Source organism: Nasonia vitripennis, assembly GCF_009193385.2.
Source record: "Nasonia vitripennis strain AsymCx chromosome 3 unlocalized genomic scaffold, Nvit_psr_1.1 chr3_random0010, whole genome shotgun sequence".
Lineage (NCBI taxonomy): Eukaryota > Metazoa > Arthropoda > Insecta > Hymenoptera > Pteromalidae > Nasonia > Nasonia vitripennis.
The window spans coordinates 288,051-308,098 of record NW_022279630.1 but is presented as its reverse complement, the minus strand read 5'-3'; the positions used below and the strand labels follow the sequence as shown (position 1 = coordinate 308,098).

General features: G+C 42.7%; 2 protein-coding genes across 2 annotated transcripts in view; one reads left to right on the top strand and one right to left on the bottom strand.

The window, feature by feature from the left end:
• Positions 1 to 20,048, top strand: part of LOC107981654 (coiled-coil domain-containing protein 170-like) — a 290,914-nt gene that overhangs the window by 29,258 nt on the left and 241,608 nt on the right. The gene's annotated exons all lie outside the window — the stretch shown is intronic.
• On the bottom strand, positions 15,076 to 16,624 carry LOC116416864. Its single transcript, XM_031927088.1, has 5 exons — positions 16,517 to 16,624; positions 15,959 to 16,399; positions 15,591 to 15,896; positions 15,304 to 15,519; positions 15,076 to 15,249 (listed from the first exon to the last, which is right to left on the bottom strand). The coding sequence occupies exons 1-5, from the start codon at positions 16,622 to 16,624 to the stop codon at positions 15,076 to 15,078; spliced, it is 1,245 nt and encodes a 414-aa protein (XP_031782948.1).

Sequence of the window (20,048 nt, the reverse complement as noted above, 5' to 3'; positions counted from 1 at the left end):
AGAGCTTCAAAAGCCTCTTGTTGCTCATCTCCCCACTCCCATTTCTGATCTTTTCGCAGCAGTCGGACGAGCGGGACTTTGAGCTCGGATTCGCGCTCGATAAAGCGCGAATACCAGCCCAACATACCCAGAAATCGTCTTAACTGTTTGACGTTTTTCGGTGCTGGAAAGTTTTTCACTGGCTCTACCCTTTCGGGATCAGGACGCAGTCCCTCCTTGTCCAATAAGAAACCCAGCCACCTGATCTGTGAACAACAAAATTCGCACTTCTCCTCATTCACGACTAGCCCCGCGCCCGTGAGTCGCTTCAGGACAAACTCGAGCCACTCTAGGTGCTCTTCGAAAGTCTCCGTGGCGATCACCAGGTCGTCGAGGTAGGCGAACACTGCTGGCTCGCACGCAGGCCCAAACAAAGCATCTATTAATCTCTGTTGGGTCCTGGGCGCGTTACACAGACCGAACGGCATACGCTTAAACTGCCACAGGCCCGAGCCCGGCACAGAAAAAGCCGTATACTTCCTGCTCTCTGGCGACAACGGGATCTGATAATAGGATTGTTTCAGATCGATCTTTGATAGATATCGAGCACTGCGTAGCCTATCTGTAATCGAGTCCATATTAGGGATTGGATGCTCATCCTTAATAGTGACCCGATTCAAATCTCGATAATCGACGCAAAACCTCCACGTTCCGTCGGCTTTGCGGATCATGACAGGTGCGCTTGTATAATCGCTCGCCGATCTCTCTATGATCCCTTCTAGAAACAATCTCTCAACTTCCTCGACCGCGGCTTGCTGTTTTGCTGGAGATTCACGCCGAGGCTTATGCCGAATCGGCGTGAAGTCCATCAGCTCGATATGGTGCTCCGTAAGATGCGTGAGCCCTATCGATGAGCCTTGGTTTTTAAGGATCTCTTCCACGAGCTCTCTCACCTCCGCTCGCTCCTCCTCCGTGATAGTCGACAGGCCGGCACACTCCGCGTACACGGTAGCTTCCTCTTTGTTGTTTATATCAGCAAATGGTCGCCACTCGCCCTCTTCCGTACGCCACAAACCTCTTCCCAGTCGCACGTCGCAATCGAACTTCTTACAAAAATCCATTCCGAGGATCATTGGTTGTTCGAGCGACGGTGCAGCTTTGAAAGATATGGCTTGTTCTTTACCTCCTATATCGAGTATCATCTCCAATTCTCCAAGCACTGAGTGAATGTGCCCCGTGGCTGTGCGGAGCTTAGTTGTGCTCTTCGTTAACCGCTCCCGAAATCTCTCAGCGATTTCTGGACCAATCAACGATAGAGTTGCCCCGGGATCGAGCAGTGCCTGATACACATGCCCGCCTAGGCTCACTGTTAGGAAATTTCTATTTTCCGAGTTTGCTCCGGCCACCACTTCTCCCTCATCCGCACTTTCCCTCGTGCTAATGCCTGGTACAAAAAGCGGTTTTGGCGAGCTTTGAAGTCTTTCGCTACTCGCAGCGTTTCGTCTCTCGCTCTCTTTCTCTACTCCTAACGTTTTGAACCATCGGCAGCCTCTAATGTCTAATTGGACTGCGGTCAGGTCCCCCCTTCTTCTCTCTTCCTTCTCGTTTTCGCTCAGTAACCTCGTGGCCTTCTCCTCAACCTTTCTCAACTCGGCAAACCGACGCGCTTCTTCCTCGTCTTGCTTCTCGGTTTCGTCGAGCTTCACGAGTGGCTGAGCGAACGTAACTCCTCTAATCTCCTTTCCTCCCGTTCTTCCTTGTTCTGGGGGCGCCGGTTTCTTTATTTCTGGGCCCCCAACTTCAAGTTTCCCAGAGCTGTAGTTATCACACGACAGTCGGGGCACGAGAGTAAAGTGACGCCTTCTCGTCCGCACCACTGACAATGGGTCTTAGGAGCGTCCATAGTCCAGTGCGCAGGAGTTGAATTTGTATGCGCCGTCGGAGGAGTTGTGCAGTTCCTCGAGGTGTGCCCCTTCTCTCTGCATCTATAGCAGACTACTTCGGGACACTGTGAGGCGCGATGACCAACACGGTGACACGTGAAGCACGCGCCGAGAAACTCTCCCGCGCTCACGTTGGTCGGTCCTAATGGCGATTTACCCGCCCCCGCCGCTGGATTCCTTCCAGTGCGTGGCTGATTTCCTCCGCCCTTCGGTTTATTCGTCGAATCCTGGCTTGATGCCGCAACTTTTCCCGTCGACTTTGATTTATTACCAGAGTCGACGTTAGTGCTTGCGCTCGCGACTTTTTCCGACTCAGAAGCGGACGCTGAAATCGTAGCTTTCTTAGCTTTCGACTTCTTGCCCTTCTTCTGAGTCTCCTCACTTTCTTTCTCTTTGTCTACCGTCTCGACTGCAGCGACCTTAGGCTTAGTCACCCCTCCTGTATATGCCGCGCCGGGAACGTGCATCTTCTCAGCTGGCAATGGCGGAGCATAACGACTGTCCAAGTCTCGCTGCTTCTCCCACCGGCGACCATACTTCTCAAGATCTTCTAAGCTATCAATGAGTTTATCACCGATAGCCTTCCGATACTCGGGTAGAATATTGCGATACGCTATCTGCAACAATTCTCTTTTTGATGGGGATCGATGGAAGCGTGACACAATGTACTCAAATTTGGCGAGAAACGTCGTAATTTTCTCACCTTTGTGTTGCGTCCTCCTCCTCAAATCCTCCATTAAATCCTCCCTGTCATATTCAGTAACGTAGCGGTGCTTGAATTCTCGACAAAACTCCGTCCACGTCTGAATTTTCTCTCTTTTGGCTCGGAACCAACGGCCCGCCTCGCCCTGGAAAATACACGGCAACACGTTTATCCAGTCGACATCTAAAGCTCGAGTACCTCTTCGGCAATCACTTAACCTTTCCAAAAACTCTTCTGGGTCCTCGTTTCGGCCTTCGCCGGTAAACTGGAAACCCCAGTCTTTGAGTTTTTTTGTGATATCTCGGGCGCTGTCCATTCTCTCATTCCGAGAACCTCTCACCGAGAGTCTTCCCGTCGACGCATGATTCGAGCTATGCTCGAATTCGCTGTCGCTGCCGCTCAATAAACTCAAGCTTCCTCTCGGACTTCGTATTCTCGCGGCCCTCTCTTTCCTCTCTGCCTGTCCTCGCTCGCTTCTCCGGATCCTCTTCGCGCGACTCTCGCTCGTGTGAGGAACCTCCGACTGACTCTCCGAACTCCTGTCGCTTGGCCTCGTTCTGTCGAAGAACAATTTTCTCTCTTCTCTCTGGTTCTCTGACTGACTAACGGGCTCCGCTATTCTCTCATTTCCCCACCTCGGACACTGCAAGGTTGGCCGTTTTATAGCCTGCGTCGAGGTTCGTCGGAGACCTTCCGATCTCATCTCTTCCTCTCTACGCAAACTGTTTTGCTGGCGAATCACTTGGCACGCTTTGTTCCATGCTTCTTCGCGCACTTGTTGGAGATTGCGTTGATGCCGTCGTTGCACTTCTTCTTCCTCCTCCTCGATATCGAACTCATTCATCACGTGATTAAAAACGCGCTGGCCTTCAAGTTCGAGCTCCTCTTCAAGGGCCCTCTCTCTGGCTTGCTCGTAGGTCATTCCGTTCGCGCGGAGTTCCCCTATGCGAGTCACGCGTTCATTCAAGCGTTCGTTCGTTTCCCGATACCGATTTTCACTCTCTCTTTCGCTTTCAGCCGAACTTCTTCCCGCTCTTGAGCTTACTGACGAGCTTTCCTCATTTCTCTGCTCGTTACAGTTGGCTGTCGCAGAAACATTTCCTCCCGCTAGAGTGGTCGATGGCGTATACCACCGCTCTCTTCCTAGCGGAGGTCGGCTTTCGGCGACAGGAACTCTGCTCGAAATTTCTCTGAGTCCCGGTCGGGCGATAGGTGATTCGCCTATACCTCGTACTATTCGAGCCGAGAAATACTCCCACGCTCCCGGATGTCTCCCTGGCATGCGGTTCTCAAACCGGTAGCCACGCGGTGCTGGAGTCGGAGGCGATATCAAGTTCCCAATTACTGCCGAGGTAATCGGTCGTCCTGATAGCGCCGCCGTAGCAGTCACCAGGGCCGCTCCAGCCCGTGAAGTGACTACACTCGACGACGTCGTAGTCGCCACTGCCGTACTCGGTGGCACGTTTAAATTGACACCACTTCGGCGATCGTCTCCTCCGTTCTCGCTTTCGCTAGAACGTGGATGGATCAACCTTACCTGGTTGTCATTGTTTACTCTTCTCTTCTTTCCCTTCTTTGGTGGAATTTCTCCCAAAATACGCCGCTCTATTTCCTCGCTGGCTATCGCAACTCTCTCGCCTTCGATATCCCACTCATACCACGGCACTCCTTCCAAAGTCGGGTTGGCTTCCGAAATATACGCGCGCAATAATCGATCGCGACGAACCTCAACAGAGCCACGCAAACCAAAACCTCTGGCCTCGAGCTCTTCATCGAGTTCGTACTCTGTCAAACGGCCGATTTTAAATTTCATCGCGCGAAATTCGCGCGAGCTATGCATCAGCCGTTGCATTACGGCGGCATGCGTTTCGTTACTTGCCGCTCGATTCATCGCGCTTTCTCACTCTCACGCACGCTCTCTACGCTCCCAATTTCTCCTCCTCTCCACCTCGGCGATCACGAATTCCCCACAAGGGATGCCAATTGCGACGCTGTGCCTCCCAACACAGGTGCGCAACACTTGACGCCTCGTACGCGCCAAGATTTTTCGTTAATCTCGGGATTTACTGTAATCGCCGGCGTTTGGGAGAACGTGGAGGAAAGAAGGAGGAAGTAATAACACAATTTATTAACTTGTATTGCACGTATATTTATCCCAGCCCTTCCTTACAGCGTGGTGGCCGTAGCCGCCCACACACAATAGCCACGCAGGGCTCGCCGTCACACCTCTACTCTCATATACGCGCGCACGCCTCGAGTCTCTCGCCTCTGACGTTGCGCAGTCTGACCCGTCTGCGCTCTCTCTCTCCCGCTTCCGAATTTCGGCTCGGCGCGACCCGCTCGAGTAGCGATACGGCCGGCGCGCTCGTTCTCTCTCTCGCTCTCTCTCTCTCTCTCTCTCTCCCGCACGGATACTCGCGAGCACAGCGCGCGCTCACGGCAGCGTTGTCGGCCGAACCAACGCGGCCCCCCCTCTCTACTCTCGAGCACGCACACACGTATCGGCGCGCTCACTAACAGCTCGCGCCGGCGGTCCCGGCCTGGCGAGGCCTAAACCGACGCCGGCGTAGCTATCGGTTGTCCCCTTCCTTCTCTACTCTCTCCCGCTCTTCTCGATGCTCGCGCGCACCGACTTTGCCGCGCGTTGGCAGCAAGCCCGACCTGCTGCTACCGAGCAGCGAGGACTTCTCGAACGCCCCGATGCTTCTCTCTCTCTCGCTCTCGCACACACACACTCTCCCGCGATCCTTCTACGCTACGCTGTTCTCTTCTTTTCCCGCTCTCGTGTACACTGGCCCGATGCCCCGCGTAGACGACGTCGAGGTGTACGCCCGCACCGTACACCGCTCTCTCGTCTCACTCACTCTTTCTCGGACACACTCGCGACTTTCTCTCTCTCTCTCTCTCGCTTCTCTCGGCGGCCTAATGGCTCGCACCGAGAGTATCCCGAGCAACCCAAGAATTCTTACCTGGTGTAGGAGAGACGAACACCAGTCTCTCGTCCCCCAGTGGAAGCCTCGCTAGCCCAGGAGGTGCTGGCTTCCCGTACTCTTTCTCTCTCGCTCTTCCTCTCTCTCTCTCTCTCTCTCTCTCTCTCTCTCTCTCTCTCTCTCTCTCTCTCTCTCTCTGCAGACAGGGGAATGAAGGCCTGGCTCCCGTTCCGGCTTCCTTCCTCTGGCTGAATGGCTGGATAGTCGTCTCCGGGGAGGGATCTCTTCCTCGGGGCGATGGTCCAGGTCGTGGCGCTGCTGCTCTCTATCTCTCACTCTCACTCTCTTCGTGATTCCCTCTCGCGTGCTCTCGTCACTTCGAAGTGTTGTCGACAAGGCTCGGAAAGGAACTGCCGAGCCGCTCCGCCGCGCGCGCTCGGCGTCTCGCCGTCGTCCGTCGGGCCCGGCTGATAACGTAGCCCGATTGGCTGCGCGAGGCGCGAGACGTGCTAATTGGCTGCTCGTTTCGCGCCAGCTCGAACCGGCGAGCTCCCCCCTTGCGTACGTCGGCCAGCGAATTCCACGAATTCCCGGGACGTAGTTCGCGTCCGAGAAAACGCGGGCCTCGCTGGAACCGATCGTCTTTTCTTCCTCGCATCGAGTGAGGTTGCCGCGCAAACAGCAAAGCGCGATTTGCTCGGCTGCGACGTACAACGTCGCACAATATTCAACTAAATATGAACAAGTTAAACGCAATGCGAGGTGGTAGTTCATATATACCATTACCTAAATTTATTAAAGAAAAAAAAGCTTGTATAAATGTTAAAAATACAGACAATCAATGTTTTAAGTGGGTAATTTTGTCCGCGCTTCATACAGTTTCTCGCCAAGATCATCCTGACAGAGTCATTAATTATGTCAGATTTGATGGAGAATTAAATATGAAAGGAATTGAATTTCCAGTAGCTTTGAAACAAGTATCTAAATTCGAAAAGCAAAATAATGAAATTTCAGTGAATGTTTTTGATTTAGATGGCCGAGAGATTGTACCACTTCATCTTAAGTCGGAAAAGAAAGTAAATCATATTAATCTCATTTTGATTGAAGCTGGAAAAGATATGTACGATAGTGATGATGATAGTATCATGAATTGTAACGATTATCATTACGTTTACATTAAAAATCTATCAAGATTGGTGAGTAATAGTCTGACACGTACAAAGAAGAAGAATCACATATGTGACCGATCTCTACACTTTTTTTCTACCAAACAATATTTAGAAGCACATGTGGAGCAATTTAAGCTGATTAATGATTGCAAGGTTAAATTACCAAAAGTTGCTAATGATATCATAACCTTTAAAAATGATAGATTTAAAGAAAAAATACCATTTGTTATCTATGCAGATTGTGAATGTTTATTAATACCGATTAATGAGTCAGAAGATGATGAAGAAGTAGATGAACCAAAGAATACTACAGCATATCAAAAACATGATATGTTTAGCATTGGATATTTCTTGAAATGCAGTTATGATGATTCTTTATCTCGATTTAGCAGTTATCGTGGAGAAGAACCAGCATTGTGATTTACTAAGGAATTGAAATTAATAGTTGAACAAATAGATAATATATAATAATGGAAATCCTATACCAATGGAAAATCTTAGTTTAGAGCAACAAATATCTTTTACCGAGTCAGATACCTGTCATATTTGTGAAAAATCGATAGATCGTAGAATTAGAGTTCATAATCACTGTCACTTAACCTCAAAATATCGAGGATCTGCTCATGTAATTTGAACTATCAAGATTCAAGAATAATTCCAGTGGTTTTTCATAATTTAAGTGAGTATGATGCTTATTTTATAATCAAAGATATATCTAATTGTTTTCCAGGCAAAGTTGATCTTCTTCCCTTAACAAAGGAAAAATATATTGCTTTTACTAAGCATATTGAAAATAGTGTGATAAATCTCCGTTTCATCGACTCATTCCGCTTTATGGCATCATCTCTCGATCAATTAGCAACTTTTCTGAACGAGTTTAAAATACTAAAATCTGTTTTCTCAGATTTGGAGGCTAGGAAATTTCAACTTTTGACAAAAAAGGGTGTTTTTCCCTACGAATACATTAATTGTATGGAAAAACTAAATGAAACCTAGCTGCCTGCTATAGAGAAGTTTTTCAGTTCACTCACAGATTCAACAGTATCGCAAGATGATTATGCTCATGCGCAGAAAGTGTGGACAAAGTTTGAAATAACAACTTAGAGAATATTCAGATCTTTACATGAAAACAGACATACTACTATTAGCTGATGTTTTTGAAAATTTTCGTGATCAGTGTTTGACTGTATATGGTCTTGATCCAGCACATTATTATACAACACCTGGCTTCACCTGGGATGCAATGCTTAAAATTACTGGTGTTAAATTGAAACTGATCACGGATATTGATATGTTACTTTTTATTGAGCGTGGTATCAGAGGAGGATTAAGTCAATGTTCTCATAGATATGCTAAAGCTAATCATAAATATATGAAAGAGCATTATAAATGCGATCAAGATAATGTATATCTCATATATTTAGATGCTAATAATCTTTATGGTTATGCAATGACACAATCTCTACCATATGATGCATTTGAATGGGTTCAAGATTTTACAAATATAAACGTTCAAACTATAGACGATGATGCACTTGAAGGATATATCTTGGAAGTAGATCTTAAGTATCCTAAGGAGATTCACAGTATACATAATGATTTACCTTTCTGCCTAGAGCATATGAAACCTCCTGGATCCAAGCAAGAAAAACTTAGCTACTTTGATGAATAAAAACAATTATGTTATTCATTATCGAGCTTCAAACAGGCTTTAGCAAATGGACTTGAGCTTGTTAAAATTCATCGAGTGTTAAAGTTTAAACAATCTCAATGGTTGAAGCCTTACATCGATTTAAATAGTTCCATGAGAGCTAAAGCAAAAAATGAGTTTGAAAAAAATCTTTTTAAACTAATGAATAATGCTGTTTACGGCAAGACTATGGAGAATGTACGTAAGCATGTTGGTGTAAAACTCATGACAAAGTGGGAAGGACGATATGGCGTGGAAGCTCTCATTTCAAAACCAAATTTTCACAGCAGTGCAATATTTAGTGAAAATTTAGTTGCTATGGAAATGATAAAGACTAGTGTATATGTGAATAAACCTTTATATATTGGTTTGTCAGTATTGGATATTTCAAAGACTGTTATGTACGGCTTTCATTATGATTATATGTTAAAAAAGTATGAAAATAATTGTAAGTTGTTGTACACAGACACTGATAGTTTGATTTATGCAGTAACCTGTAATTATTTGTATGAAGATATTAAATAAAATATTGAACGATTTGATACATCAGATTATCCAGAAAACAATATTTTTGGAATGCCACGTATGAATAAGAAAGTTGTAGGACAAATGAAAGATGAATACAATGGAAATATACTTACTGAATTCATTGGATTGAGAAGTAAAATGTACAGCACACGTGTTGATAATGTGGATTTTTAAAGAAAATCAAAGGTATAAAGTCGTCAGTTGTGAAAAAAACTATTTGTTTTGATGACTTTTGTACACTGTTTGCAAAATCAAATAATTTTGAAAAGAAAGCAATCTGTTATTAGATCAAAATTACACAATGTTGAAACCATACAGCAAGAAATAATTGCATTAAGTCCGTACGATGATAAAAGATTCCTGATACCAGACAGCAATGAAACACTGGCTTGGGGACATAGAATAAAGTGAGTATAAACCTTTACAAAATCAATAATGATACATCATGTTATTAGAAATATTATGAGAAAATTTAAATTAGTATAAATTAATTTCAGGTTATTGAGTGCTGATAATAACTCAAGCAAACAAAATAAGAATCTACGTTTGAGTGATAAAGTTATGATTCATAATATGTGTATATGGACGTTTGCATATCAGAGTGCTCGACGTGGTTAATGTATGCAGGCTGCATGTGATCGTGAACGTTTTAGAATGAGGATTGAAAGAAAGGGAGTAATTATTAATCCAGTGCTTGTACAAAAAATCTCACAGTTTTGTTAATACTAAGCAGAAAAAAATATAATGGAAAGTTATGTGTGTATGTATATATATGTATATATATAAATAAATACATTAAAACGAAATTAGTTATAAATGTTGTTTATTAATTTTTTCCTCATTGCAAATCATTTTTACTTATCCAACTATTATGTGTATCATCGAATCCTAACCATTTTACATAGTAATTATTATCACGCTTTTTAACAACTTTTTCTATCAAATAGACATCCGGACACTTCGTTTTTTGTAGTTCTTCTTCATAAAAATCCTCCAGCTATCGGTCGATTTTGATAGTCTTTCAAGAGATAAGTATATGGACCCGTATGATGTACTCGATCAACAGTAAAAATCTCAATAGACCAGTTGGGTGTATAACCTTTCTCAAAAATCTGTTTACTTTTACTTACTCGAACTCTATCACCTACTTTGATTTTAGCACATTTAGATAATGGATTTGGAACTTTTCGCTTCTTGATATTGTCATATATACTAGATGCGTTATCAACTGTGACATTTCTAAGTTTAATGCCAATTGTTCGATGCTTAGTATCATTATATTGATTTAATAAACTTGATAAAATTTGCAACCATTTATGATTTCCATTCAAACTAAACAGTTTCCACATTCGAGTTTTAAGTGTACGATTAAAACGTTCACAGATTGAAGCTTTCAGATTACTGTAGGTAGAGTACAAGTGTATCGTTTCATGAGATTTTCAAATTCCTTATTATAGAATTTCTTGCCACGATCAGTTTGTAAATTTTTCGGAACGCGTCCTTGCTTCAAAATAGTCAGCATCGCTGCTGCTACATCTTTTCCAGTCTTCTGCTTGATTGGAACTGCCCATGCATATTTGGAAAAAATATCAATTACTGTGAGCATATAATTATAGTTCTTATTGTCTCGAGCGTAAGGTATCATCTCGACAAGATCAGCTTGCCACGTTTCATCAATATCTCTAATATCAACTTTTCTGCGTGTATAATTACGTCGAGCAGGCTTATGCAATTCTTCCATAACTTGATGCCGTTGATCCATAGTTTTAGAATTTTTTATAACCTTGTTTTTCAGGAAAAGAATTAGTGTTAATAGAATATTTCTCAGTACACTTCTTCCAGCTAGTAGAAGATTGGCTAACTTTTGTTTTCTGATTTTCAAATGTATTGTTATCAAGCTTTTTATAGCTTTGTTGTCCAGGAAAAGAGTAAGTATTCGTAGAATACTTATGTCGATCCATATTCACTTATTTTTTTTTTTATTTCAAGTAACAGTTTGTGCATTGTCTCAATCTTAACTGTAAGTATTCTTAACTTTTCATCAATTTCGTCTCTATGCAGCTCAACTATTTTATCTAAATTAGTAATTTCACTTTTTAGTTGTGATGTTGTAGCTTGAGTAACAGTGCGTAGAGTATTTAAGTTAACAGCATCACTTAAATCCTTAGGATCTGCTACGTTGCATAATCCTTTATCTTGTAAACTATATTGACCGTCAGCAGTGAGTTTATATCCAATTCCTGGAGGACCTCGAAGGCCCTCTGAGCTATTCAAATGCCGTCCGAACAGGTCAACACTCATAGTTCAAATAGCTTGTTTTCTACTCAACTACTCTTATTTATACTCTCATCTAAGTTAATTGATTATCAGATGTTTCAATCCATTATATTAGCTTCAAGGAGTTCTTCAATTATAGACTGAATTTCATTCACATGGTTTTGATTGCCAGCTGATGTTTCAGCTATTAAGAATCTCAATCGATAAACAAGTTCGTTTGGATCATCCCAGTATATATAATCAGTATTTGTATAACGTCTTGCAATTTTGAAGAGAGGGGGTAAATCTAAACCTTCTTTAGACGTACGTTTATTATCCTTATTGACTGACATTTTTGCAATGTAGTCGATGATTTTTTTTGAATTTGAATCACGTATTGATGATTCCTCCTCTTTGTAATATTTCTTATGTGCACTAGTTTGTTTAACAATTTTAGCATAGTCTGATAAATCAGTTTTATTTATATTAGTGGATTCGGGTTCTTTTTTAAACAATAATTAAATCAATAATTTTTATACTGTTCCCCGATAACATGATATCGGCCGAATGACGGCACTGAGACTGCACGGAATGGGCCACGCGTGACGCTCAGGTACCCCTGCTCCGGGACACGGAAATGACGGCATTGTACTGAGCACAATGACGGCACGCGGTGCAAGCATCGTGCCGGCACTTAAATTAACGAAAAAACAAAAAAATTAAAACCCTAACGGGGATCGAACCCTGAACCTTCCAGTTAGCAGGCTGGAACTTTACCACTCGACCACGAACACTTGTTACAAGTCATAGCTAATTGTGTCCTTATATACTGCGAGCAGCTGTCGATGTTAATAAAGTTGCAAGTTATTGTAATAAACAATTACCAAAATTATTATTAACGCGTTTAACAACATTGATATTCGCCACTTATTTCGTGTAAGGCGCGAACTGTCAGGCTGCTATAAATTCGGTAGTCATGAAAGAGTAGTCATAATAATATAATTAATAAAAATTGGCAAGGAACAAAGTACGGTGGATAAATAATAGCCCAAATTAACAAAATCAACAGCCTTAAAATATAATACATTGAAAAGCCTTATTTTGTGAATTGTGCGGCTGAAAATTGTCTAAGTTTCGCAGCCAACAAAGCCAGCATTCTGCGGGAATTTCGTTCCGACAGAATGCTGTCATGGCGAGCAGCACTCCCAGCAGGCATTGTGCTAGCACTCTGACAGCGCCAAATGTTAATAAATTTTGAACACAGTTCCAAGGTATAATGCCGTCATGTAGCTCCTCAAAATGTCGTCATAATGCTGCCATGAGTGCCAACACGGCGTGACCGCAAAATGCCGACATTTTGCCTTCGTTCGTGCCGGTGTCATACAGCCGGCACTCATGGCCGTCATTCTGACAAAGTTTCTTGTCGTCGCAATGTGAGCACACGTGCTGGCACGCTGTGCCGCCAAAATGTCAACATTATGACTTCCCGAATGGCAGGAAAAAAAAATTGTTGAAAATTCCAACGAAAGATGTCTTGGGGACGTCACAATGACGGCACGAGCGGCCAGCATGCGTGACCCCAAAATGCCCGGCACGCGATGTTATCGGGGTTTGTTTCCCATAATAATAAACTCATTATCGTAGGAAAAAGGAGTATTTCCAATATAAAAATCATCAGATTTTTTACGTACACCATATATTAGATCTAATGCTTTTGTCTCACCTCTTCTTATCATCGTAATATATTTATCTATTACTAAATCTTTTTTATTACCTCTATTTAGTGTATTAGTATGTTTTTCTGTATCTACTTTTAAGCTTTCATCGACATACACTGGTTTTTTTTCTTCTTCGTCCACTACTTCCCTTTCTTCTTGTTTTAATTCATAATCATCAATACCATCATGGCTGTTTTCTTCTTTTTTCACTATACCTTTTTTTCTTAAAACTTTACTCTGCGTTTCTGTGATATCAATCAATTTTTCAAGTGGTTCAACAGTAGGTTTAAAAGTAGTATTTACCACATGTTCAGCATCTAATTTACTTAATTTTAAACTATTATATTTTCGTTTGATAGCTTCTCAAGCTTTTTCCATATGCTGAAGAATACCAATTTGCTCTTCAAAATTAGCCATGTTGACCTGTTAGTGTCTCACATTCAAATGTTTGATCTATTTAAAACTTGTTATATTTATAATGAATTGATCAAAGCCTTTTCTATATCTTCCATTTTCCATATTACAATCTTTATTAATTACAATAAAGCTATGATTATCAGTCCAGCAAAATCCACAGAAATCTTTAAAGCGCTGAAATGACATATCCGTATTAACGTGATCATTATAAATATGCTTTAGATTCATATCATCTTGACGGAATATAATTAAAAGGTTAACATTATCACGTACAAGATGCTTAGGAACTTGAGCATATGACTGACAGAGGTAGAAAGAATCTACACACTTATGTCTACCCATGCAAAAAATTGCTTTAACATTATCTTGTTTTTCACAGGCAATCTCATCAAATATCATTATCGAAATTTCTCGAGCTTTGTCTGGCGATACAACAAGATCATGTTCACTAATTGAACTAACGAGTTTCCTTAATAGCTGATACTTAGGTTGATTCAAAGACTTTGAATAAACGTAAATATTCTCAAATTTCAATCCAGTTGGATGTGTAATAAGAGATAACAGAGCATTTGTTTTACCACAGTTTGGCGGTCCACAAAAAACTGCTCAAAAAAGGCACTAGATTCTACCGACTATAATCTATCCGCGCACGGACGTAAAGACGTATGAACACGCGGCGATGATAGTAGTACTCAGGACGTGGATTCAAAAGGAGGAAAAGTCAATGAACACTCGCGGATTATTGTAAAACTTAGACTAACTGTTTATTGGTGCTTGGCTTACACAAGCGCACCAGACGGGCGCATGCCAGCTACCAGCATGTAGTCGAGGTGAGAGAGAGAGGAGGCTTAAAGTCGCCCGAATAAGCGAGAGTTGATAAGAACTAGTACTTACAGATGTACGTGGCCGGCACGGCCGTTCATACCCACGCGAAGATGGTCTCGGGCGGATTGTCCTCGGTTCGGTTGACCCCGCAACCCTCGCACACAATAATCGCAATCGCAGAGTGTCTATTCGCGAAACGGAGCGGAGCGAAGACAGACTCGAAATGGCTCGCTAGCGCAAGCACGGATTTACCTATGCCCTCTGATACACTGTTGTCAACTCTTGACAGCAGTGTGCGAGCAGGTGGCAACATTGTACGTTGCTGAATTTAAATCTCTCTCGATGCTTATTCTCTCTCTGTCTCTCTTACTCTCTCACACGCTGCGCCTTTAGTAGCTGTAACAACAGAAGTATTATACCGAATGTTGATTCTGTCCCGGAGAGACGTCGTAACGTGCTCAACGTGCGTTAATTGCACTGGCAACCGTTACAATGTCTAGTCCGAATTATAAATAAACTATCACACTAGATTGTGCCTTCTGATTTTTTCTTTGTAGAATCTCGTAACAAAGAAATTTCATGTTCAAGACTGTTGGCTACCAGTTAGATCTGATCGACAAAAGTTGTTTTGTTTTCACTTCTTTAATTTTCAATAAATTTAAATCATCTGTAATAACGCACACGCGTATACGTTATGACAAAATTTAAATATTCTTACGTGATTTAGAAGTATGTGAGATGTTCTTTTTCAACGGGATCGCTAAAGAATAATATAAATGTTTATACACTGAGAGCAATGTTCATTTAAAAATAAAAGAACTTTACAATTAATATATTACATGTCTAAAGATTAACTATAACTACAAAGTGTTCATACAAAATGCTTACTTAATTTTAAGTACTTAAGGTTTACTTAATTAGAACTGCCATCCAAAAGGATTGAAATAGGCCTGTGGCTGTTGTGCAAGCATTTGGTATGGGTTTATCGTTGGCGCTTGATTAGGTGCCATCGGCATTTGCCCTTGCATTGCCTGTAATATTGGCGTCTGTGGTGCAGCCATTTGTTGGGCCAGCATGTGCGAGGCAAACATCTGTGAAGCAGACATCTGTGAGCCAGGCATTTGCGGTAAAGGTATTTATTGTACAGGCATCTGCAACGGAGGCATTGAAGATACAGGCATCTGCAAGGCAGGCATTTGTTGTGCACTTAATGCATTAGTCATCAGAGTTGTACCCGCTTCAGTAACTTTTCCAGATGAAGCCGGTGCGGTGATCGTTGCCGTTGCAGGTAATTCTGCTGATCCTCTCGTCAGGGCTGTTGCCTCTTGCGTTTTTACTCGCTTACTGAGTCCATATACTGTCTGAAAAAAACGGTTAATAAATAGATTGTTTTATAGATCATAATAATAATGGGAATAAAATGTATACTAGCATTCTTCAGATTTTTTATTTCTTTAGAAACTTCATGATCATCCTTGGTCCAGTTCTTCCAGTGATTATACGGAACATAATTATATAGTCTCTCTTGTAGATAGAATCGCTGACGAGGGTGCGGTTCATAAGCTCCATATCCGACAGCTTGATGTTGAGGATTATAAAAATTTGGGTTGTCGTTCAGCATCGATTCCTCGACCACATCCATGACCTCTACAAGCAGCGATACCTCGGCCGCCACGACCAGCATTTCCTTGGCCGCTCCCAGCAGCATCCTCTGCACTAGCGTCAACAGCGGGTCCACCTGTAAGGCCATAAGCGTTACTTATATAGCGTAAAATAATAATAAAAAAATAATTAAATGACCACATTAGCAAATATTGGATACAATTTGAGGTATAATATTACGACGCTAGTACTAGTGCCATTTGCAGAACCACCAGCAGGGCAAGACCCATAGCCAGCACTGGAGCAAATCGCATTGCCAGCACCAAAATCAGCAGCAAGGTTACCAGCAGATCCAACAGTATTGATAGATGTATTGCCAGCAGTATTTTCACCATTGATCCTACCAGCAGGACCAGTCGCGTTGCCAGCATCAACAACAAGGCCACTGGCTGATGTAGCAGTATTTCCAGTATCGATGCCACCATTTGTACCAGTCACACTATCATCAATGGGGTCACCTACAGGTTCAATAGTAGCGCTAGCAGGATCAAACTCATTGTCACTAACAGGACCAACAAAACCAGAACCACCACGGCCACGTCCACCACGGCCACGTCCACCAGCCCGTTCAATAGTAAGCTAAAAATATTGATCATTTGAACAAAGGCTATATTTCAACATAAGCGACTATGGATCATTGCATATTATATGAAAACGTATCTGTGATTGTTACAATTTATTTGCATTACATCAGACGGTAATATTTATATCCAAATTTTTGTTTAATTCGACCAGTGAGGCCTTTTCTGTTTTCCAAGCCACATCGGCCTTATTTTGTGACTTTAGTCTGCGTTTCTCGTACATTCTGGGCACTTTACTCTGAGGTAGCCTAATAATCCGCAGTCACTGCAAAATATTTCCGTTGGATTAGGTTTCGGGCAATTTATAAACCGTGTTCCAATTTTTCCGCATTTATAGCAAAACGCGCGTTTTGGGCCTTCGTATTCTCGCGAGAAATGTCCGGAATTTCCGCAGTTATAACAGATCTGTATCTGTGTCATTGGACAGTTGTTGTTGTTATGCAGGTTTTTATTAGATGATTGGTTTGTTGGTTGTCTCTGGTTATTGTTAAAGCGTTTGTCGCGTCCGTCACCTAAATTATTTAATTTGTCATCGTCAGGCATGATCCTTTGTAAAGTCCGGTTCTGTATGTTCTACGCGTGCTCAATTTTGTTCTTTGTCCAACTCGAGGTTGGATAATTGTTGTCTAATATTACGCTGAGGGCGTTGTTCTCTATAGGCTAAGTCCGGTAGGAGAGAATCTTCGGCACTCGGGGGTGGTTTGTATGTTCTCGCAATCATTAGGCCTTTCTCTTTGCGTACTGCAATAGCTTCCAGTTCTTGAAACGTGAAGATTTCGGGTTTGTAATTTTGGTAGCATATTTCGGAGAGCAAGATTTATTTTTAGGACTGGTTCTAGTGGAGGTATCATGCGATTAAACATTGCTTTGATATACGTGAGGTAGTCGGCGACTGGCTCGCGTTCGCCTTCGAGCGTTTTCCATGAGCGCGAACTGAATATCTGCGTCTGTAAAACGTGCACGCCATGCGTTTTCAAACTGTTTGAACATGACCCAGTTATCCGAATTTATTCTGTACCACTGTAAGGCAACCCCTTGAAGGAAAAACGGCAATATTCCAAAGGTGCGATTAACCTACGCTCTGTGTTAATAGGCTGTTCGTTATTATTGTACGCGCCTCGATATTGTTGTCGATTATCGTTATTATTATTGTTAATTGGTAATTGTAGGTGAGACGGTCTAGCTATTTCGTTATTTAAGTAGCCATTTTGCCCCTTCGGTGGCATGAAATTATTAATTCTGGCCGGAATTTCACGTGGTGTCGTGCTAACATAACCATTCTCTGTATGTCTCGTATTTCTCGATAAATATTGTGTTTGTAATGATATTAAATTATCAGGATTGACTTTTCTTGTGCTAATGTAGAAGGTCGGTTGAAGGTAGCCTGGTTTTGTCTGTTAAACATAGCCGTGGATGAAATAAAATTATTTCTAGCTAACCTCGTTGTGCTGTTCGCTCGTGGATGGTTTATTATTGGCCTATCCTGCACGTTTTGGAAATTTGTCAAATTGTAACCATGGCCATCTAAAGTTAATGTTAGATAACCTGAGTCCCTTTGGCTATTATTTTGCTGATTATTTGTGCAGAATTGTATAGTGCCGAATAATACGCTGCGTCTCGGTACACGTGGTATCTATAGGGCTCGATGTTCGCGACGCGTGAAACGGTTGCTCTTGCGCCGTCGCTATAAGGCCTGATAAACTAGATGTTAGCAGTGAGACGTTAATTGAGAGCTGGTAGGGGGGCGGCGGATCGTTGTGCTCGCGCGCAGCGCCTGACGGTGGAAGTTCCTCGTCGGGTTGCACTATGCCCCTCTCAATGTACACCTCGTGTGCCAAACGCCTCTGCAGTTCGGCTAAGCTGACTGCTGTATTAAGTCCGCGGCTCTCAGTTTCGCGTTTAATTTCATCGTTCGACAATGCTATAACCTAATCATTGACTGAGGCCTCGCTAGCCATTTTGAAAACGTGACCTCGCACAGTCTCAGATATCCGAAATAGTATCGAAGTTCCCTCGAAGGAATTTGAGCAATCGATGTGTCGGTTTGTCGTGCGTACTGTAAACAGTCGCCGCTTTGTTCTTTCACATCTGTTGTACTACTCTTACGTACTTTTCTCGGTGTGTGCAGTTCCACGTATTGCCGAAATTTGTTTCGAGAGTGTTTACGTTACTCGACCCGCGAATTCGCGTTGATCGTCGAACGGCGCGGATACACGTGTCTCGCTGGCTGTTTGTAAGCCGCTCGGCAACAGTGTCCCTTTGTTTTTTTTCTCTATGATCGGAGGTACGTTTAAGTTCGTGCTCTAAGAATTTGTTTTCAACACATTGCGACCTTTCTCGACTTTGTTTCGTAGGAATTTTCCCGTTGTGTCGAGATTGCCTGCTGCGTGAGATATTAACCTTTTCTGTTCTACTACGATTTATTCAGTAATTTCTTTATTCTAGCGCACGTATTTTCAAGGTTATTTACGTGCTTTTTAAGCTTGCTACTTGTAAAATTATAGGAATCTATACGAGAAAAGATTTTTCGTAGCTAGCAATAGATATCCGAGAGAAATATTAGTTTTCAAGAGGTAACTAGTAGATATAATCTTAAATTAGAAAGCCAGAAATTTGTGTCGCTACAAGATTATTTTAGATATCCAGTCAACTACTCTACGGTTTTTAACTTCACGCAATTAATTTTCGCACACGCGCTCTCAAATTTTATTCACACTGGTTGTTTCCTTTGCCGATCACGATATTCTTTTCTATCAATCCATACGTTATAGGGCGCTAGTTTGTAACTGTAGCCCCTCGCTCGGGGCTTGGAAAATAACCACGTGAGCGCCAGAGTCTCGCGACTCTTTGTTTCCCGGCGGGAGGGAAACAAAGGGTGACGAAGCCCTTCGTGGGGTCTACCTATGTGAGCGTCTGATGCAGCAGGACCAGCGTGATGGCAGCTCGCCCGTACGAACGTCGTTGTTACACGGCTAAATTTTGCCGTGTTACAGTGTGCGTAAAAAATTCTGAAAAAAATCAGAATTACTTATTTTTCATTGCCTTTGCATTATATTATGAAAATTATGTCAACAAAAATTTACGGGCCAATTACTAATTACCGAAAAATAGCCTTTATTGGCCAACGATTAACCGAGACAAGATTGTCTTCTGCCGAAAGGAAGTGAAATACTTTGGCGTCCTGGTTAATCACGATGGTTTTCGGCCAGATCCCGAGAAGATAGCGCCTATTGTGGCATATCCAGCGCCGAAAAACCTAAAACAGCTAAGACTTTTCTTAGTATTGGCGTCATAGTATCGCAAATTCTTGCAAGAATTCACGACTGTCGCTGAACCGCTTTATCGCCTGACGAAGAAAGGCAGGAAATACGAGTGGGGGACGGAACAGCAAGACGCTTTTTAACAGGTGAAAGCGCTGATAGCGTCTGCACCGATCCTTTATCGCCCAGATTTCGAATCGCAGTTTGTGTTGCAGACGGACGCCAGTGACACCGGTTTCGGCGCGATACTTTTCCAAGTGATTAATGGAGAAGAGCGGGTATTGGAATTCGCTAGCTGCACTATGTCGAAAGTCAAGAGAAACTACAGTCTCACAGAGAGAGAATGTCTCGAAGTCATTTGGGCCATAAGGAAGTTCAGACCTTATA

Coding starts and splice junctions, on each gene's coding strand:
- LOC116416864 (XM_031927088.1), bottom strand. CDS start 16,624: ATGTACGAGAAACGCAGACTAAAGTCACAAAATAAGGCCGATGTGGCT. Junction 16,400..16,516: donor ATTTGGATATAAATATTACC/GTCTGATGTAAT, acceptor CAATATTTTTAG/CTTACTATTGAACGGGCTGG. Junction 15,897..15,958: donor ATCCAATATTTGCTAATGTG/GTCATTTAATTA, acceptor ATGGCCTTACAG/GTGGACCCGCTGTTGACGCT.